Source organism: Notothenia coriiceps, unplaced genomic scaffold (assembly GCF_000735185.1).
Source record: "Notothenia coriiceps isolate Sejong01 unplaced genomic scaffold, NC01 NC01_scaffold00011484, whole genome shotgun sequence".
In the NCBI taxonomy this organism is placed as follows: Eukaryota; Metazoa; Chordata; class Actinopteri; order Perciformes; family Nototheniidae; genus Notothenia; species Notothenia coriiceps.
The window spans coordinates 1-4302 of NW_011344185.1; the positions used below are offsets into that span (position 1 = coordinate 1).

At 43.4% G+C, this 4302-nt stretch overlaps 1 protein-coding gene across 1 annotated transcript; it reads left to right on the plus strand.

Annotated features, from left to right (window-relative positions):
• Positions 1 to 1200: 1200 nt before the first annotated feature.
• st13 (ST13 Hsp70 interacting protein) lies at positions 1201 to 3566 on the plus strand. Its single transcript, XM_010772620.1, has 8 exons — positions 1201 to 1324; positions 1437 to 1503; positions 1604 to 1688; positions 1773 to 1883; positions 2040 to 2142; positions 2698 to 2814; positions 2922 to 2961; positions 3313 to 3566. Exons 1-8 carry the CDS (start codon positions 1259 to 1261, stop codon positions 3549 to 3551), a joined length of 828 nt encoding a protein of 275 aa, XP_010770922.1. The 5' UTR covers positions 1201 to 1258; the 3' UTR covers positions 3552 to 3566.
• Positions 3567 to 4302: the final 736 nt, after the last annotated feature.

Below are 4302 nucleotides of genomic sequence, written 5' to 3' on the forward strand. Positions count from 1 at the left end.
AATTAAAAATGAACCAAAGAAAGTGAAAAGCAGATTCAGGCAGTAGGCGTATAGATTCACTCTTAAAGTATTATCCTACAGTACAGTTTACAGAGAAGAGATAACATCTGATCCTTTTACAACAAACACACTCTTTTTAGTTACTTAGTACCATTGTAATCCTGCTAGTAATCCCCAGTTTCTAGAAGTTTAACAGTAATCAGATTTGTGTTATTTAACTGTAAGTGAATACGGTTACCATTACATGTAATCTGTTACTCTCCAAACCTGGGAAAGAGTAGATACGGCACTCTAATGAATTATCGTTTTGACTCTTGGGTTTCTGTCACTTTTGGATGCTAGCTGAAGCTTCACGTTTATAGTACAGACATTAAAGGTGGGGTAGGTAATTCACTTCAGAAACACTTGTTGTTATATTCCATGGAATGCTCTTAACATCCCGATAGCAATGAATAAATTAAATGCTTTGACAATAAATCCATAAAAAAATGTCATCTGTGGAAGCCGTGGCGCTGTAAAAAGCACGACCAATCATCTGAGCCGGCCCGGCTAAAGTAACTGGATGGCCTACCTGCCTGTCAGCCTTCCATCTGTGCACAAACTTATCTCGTGCCCTCATTGGTCATGTGCGCGTTCGTGTGTGTTGGAGGAGGGGCTCTGTAAGGAAGTCTGAAGGAAGGGGCAGATTTTTTTCGGTTGTGTATTTTCAAACTCTAGCTCTGAGCAAGAAAACAAAATGGATTATTATCCAAAATGTCAAACAGTTTCTTTTTGTAGGTATATTTATAGATTCAGGTCTGAAGGAGGAAAATTACATAACTTTGCTGCAGTGCCGTCTCAAACACTAAGGAAAATACACCAAGACATCGAAAAGGCACATTTTAAAGGCCTGTAGTGTCGTATATGTTTTTGTGCATGGAAATGGTCTAAACTAGACTAAAATCCCAAAGTTCCCTCCCAAATACAGATATGAGCCTGGAAATGAGCATAATAGGGCCCCTTTAATACAAATAAAAAAAGCAAGTTTCTCTACCAATAATTGAAAAGTAGATGAATGAGTGCAGTTCGCAGACATGTCCCCATTTTCAAACCTGGCTTTAGTTAATTAGTTATTGAAACGGCAGCATTCCTGAATGTGTGTGAGGCCGTCAGACTGCCGATTTGATTTCCTAAGAATATCCCATGTTCATAGATTGTGTTCCCCACAAGAGCTCATTGTAAGTCTTGGGTTTATCGCTTTGCTTTCTCAGAAATTGAAATGGAGGGAGTGATTGAACCGGACACCGACGAGCCGCAGGAGATGGGAGATGTTGAAACCACTGAGGTACAATGTTGAGATTTTTCTATATTTTCTATCAAACATTACTTTTTTTTGACCTTTTATTAATAAAAGATGGAGAATAACTAAGCCACATTGTGTGCATACGTTCCCTCAGGTATCAGAGGAGATGATGGATCAGGCCAATGAGAAGAAGATTGAGGCCATTGATGCTTTAGGAGAAGGTGGGTTGATATTATATTTAGAAAAGACGGACACATCCATTGGGTAACTGTAACAACATTTCAAATTGAATTATATTTATTATCTCTTTGTCTGTTACAGGCGATCTGCAGAAAGCCCTGGGTCTTTTTACGGAAGCCATCAAGCTGAACCCCTGCGTAGCCATCATGTACGCCAAGAGGGCCAGGTGAGAATCCTCCATGCTCTCTTTGCTTGATGACTAATCCTTCTATAAATGATAGTGAGTGTAACCAGTCGCCCTCTCTGTCAGTGTGTTCATCCAGATGGAGAAACCCAACGCAGCCATCAGGGACTGTGACAGAGCCATCAGCATCAACCCAGACTCTGCACAGCCCTACAAGTGGAGGGGAAAAGCTCACAGGTACATTCCTGACTTTACGCACACGTGACATAACCAAACACTCAGTGTAAACACGACACACCTAATCTTGTTTCAATCTCAGCTGAGCTTATGATCTGATGGTATCATACCTGCTTGCTTATCGTGTGTGTGTGTGTGTGTGTGTGTGTGCTGCAGGCTGCTGGGCCACTGGGAGGAGGCCGCCCGGGATCTGGCTACAGCCTGTAAACTGGACTATGACGACGACGCCAGTGCTTTGCTGAAGGAGGTCCAGCCCAAGGTATAAAGGAGGGAAACAAGCCTTTTTTTCACAGTGACTGTAATGCAAATATGTTTCTTTTTTTAAAGGTCTCCTATCATGCCGAATGCACTTTTTGATGTCTTTTTTACATAACTATGTGTCCCCGGTGTGTTAGGGAACTCACGCAGCGTCAGAAAATAAAACCCTCTCTCTTTTCCTCCGTACCCACATCTCTAAAAACGGGGCTACAACGGAGCTGATCCAGATTTGCCTCCGATATGACGTAATATCTGAAATGTGGATCAGAAAGTTGATATCAGAAACAATGCCCGACTGTTTTGGACGTAATATGGTCTTTGCAGAGAATCAGCCGTTTTCTAAAATGCATGATCTGTTTGGTGTTTTTCATCAAAACACTTAATCGATATGTTTTTATATATTCGTATATCTGAGACTCATAATATAAGCCTAAACATAGCATGATGGGAGATCTTTAATGTAGAGGAGTCGATCCATATTTGTGAAGCTCCTAATGGCAGAATGTGAGTTTGTGCTTCATCTTCATCGTCATCTCTCCTTGTTTTTTCTATTCAGGCTAAGAAAATCATGGAGCACAAACGCAAATACGAGCGTAAAAGAGAGGAGAAGGAGGTCAAAGACAAGCAAGAGCGGATAAAGATGGCCAGAGAGGAGCATGCACGGGCTCAGAGGGTGAGTGGGATGGAGGTTTCCTTTTTCAGACCAGCGATGTGAGGCTTTTGAAGAAATCCATTAACAGAAGAAACTCCTGATTCATCCTATCCCTTTGTTTCCAACAGGAGGAAGAAGCACGACAGGCCGGAGGAGGATTCTTCCCAGGTAGGAGAGCAGAAACACTTGTCCTCATACGAGAAGCCAATCAAAGGAGAATACCCTGTGGAAATGATTTGATACTCTTATTAAAGCTGCACAATTTGAAAACATAACTAATTGCGATTGTTTTTGAATGGATTTTGGAATTACGATATGATAATTGGAAACCAAAACAGTGAACGTGTTATTTGAGGAATTGTGTCTCGAGAATTACAGGATGATATATATAATTTTTTTTGTATCCACAGTTTTAATGTTTACATCTCCAAACTGCAGAAATGCTCCGTGTCTCTCTGTTTAGTTGGGATGTATTGATGTATTGTGGCTGATTGATGATCCTGGTTGTTTTTAAAACAGGCGCTGCTGGGTTTCCATCAGGATTCCCCGGTGGAGCCCCCGGTGGATTCCCCGGAGGATTCCCCGGCGGTTTCCCCGGTGGTTTCCCCGGCGGATTCCCTGGTGGAGCCCCCGGCGGAGCCCCCGGTGGAGCCCCCGGTGGATTCCCCGGTGGAGCCCCCGCCGGCATGCCCGGTCTCGGTGATCTGCTGAAAGACCCAGAGCTCCTCAACGCCATGAAGGTGAGAGAAACTGCATAAATCCTCCGTACCACTTCCTCTGATGCAGCCCAGCATGGATACGATATGCAGCGCTTTAAGGAGGAGGTTCAACAATATGGGAAATCCATTTTCTTACCGAGAGTTCCATGAGAATAGATTCCACTCCAAAGGATTTTAGTTGGAAATTGTACTTTGGGTCATGTATTGGGAAGATGTATTTTTAACGCTCTTACGGCCCGTCTACACTACAGGCATCAAAAAATCTTGAAGCTGGGCGTGTCTGAAGCTTGCCGATTTTTTGCTAGCAACGCGAACAACAACCAATCACATGAATCTCCCGCCCCTGACATACAAAGCAATAGCAATGTTAAAACAAAGTAAACTGGATATAAACTCTCCAAACAGGCGAAAACCTACCGGTTTCACCCACTGTCTCTGCCACCTCCCTCCATGCCTGGTTCCTCCGGTTTGTATCCCGGTAAATAGTTCTGGTCGTAAAGAACCGGGTGATTTTCTACCGTAATTTCTCGTTTGGAATATGAGGAAATGAACAGCGGTCTGGCTCTCCCAGCTTGCACGCGGTTTGATTGGCTGCGCTTGCACTGGCGGGATTTGCATAAACGGGATTTGATTGGCTGATGCCAAGCATCGAGCCTCAAAAGTTGAACATTGTTCAATTTTGATGCCGATAGATGCTCGTGATGCTTGCAAAGCCATGCCATGCTCCCCACAATGCAGTTCGGCGAAGATTAAAAATCTTCTACGTCACCCCATTCAAGTGAATGGGCGA

Excerpts from the sequence above, each read along its gene's own strand:
- st13 (XM_010772620.1), top strand. The coding sequence starts at position 1,259 with ATGGAGGGAGTGATTGAACCGGACACCGACGAGCCGCAGGAGATGGGA. Across the intron at positions 1,325-1,436 it reads GAGATGTTGAAACCACTGAG|GTATCAGAGGAGATGATGGA; the intron begins GTACAATGTTGA and ends ACGTTCCCTCAG. Across the intron at positions 2,962-3,312 it reads CGGAGGAGGATTCTTCCCAG|GCGCTGCTGGGTTTCCATCA; the intron begins GTAGGAGAGCAG and ends TTTTTAAAACAG.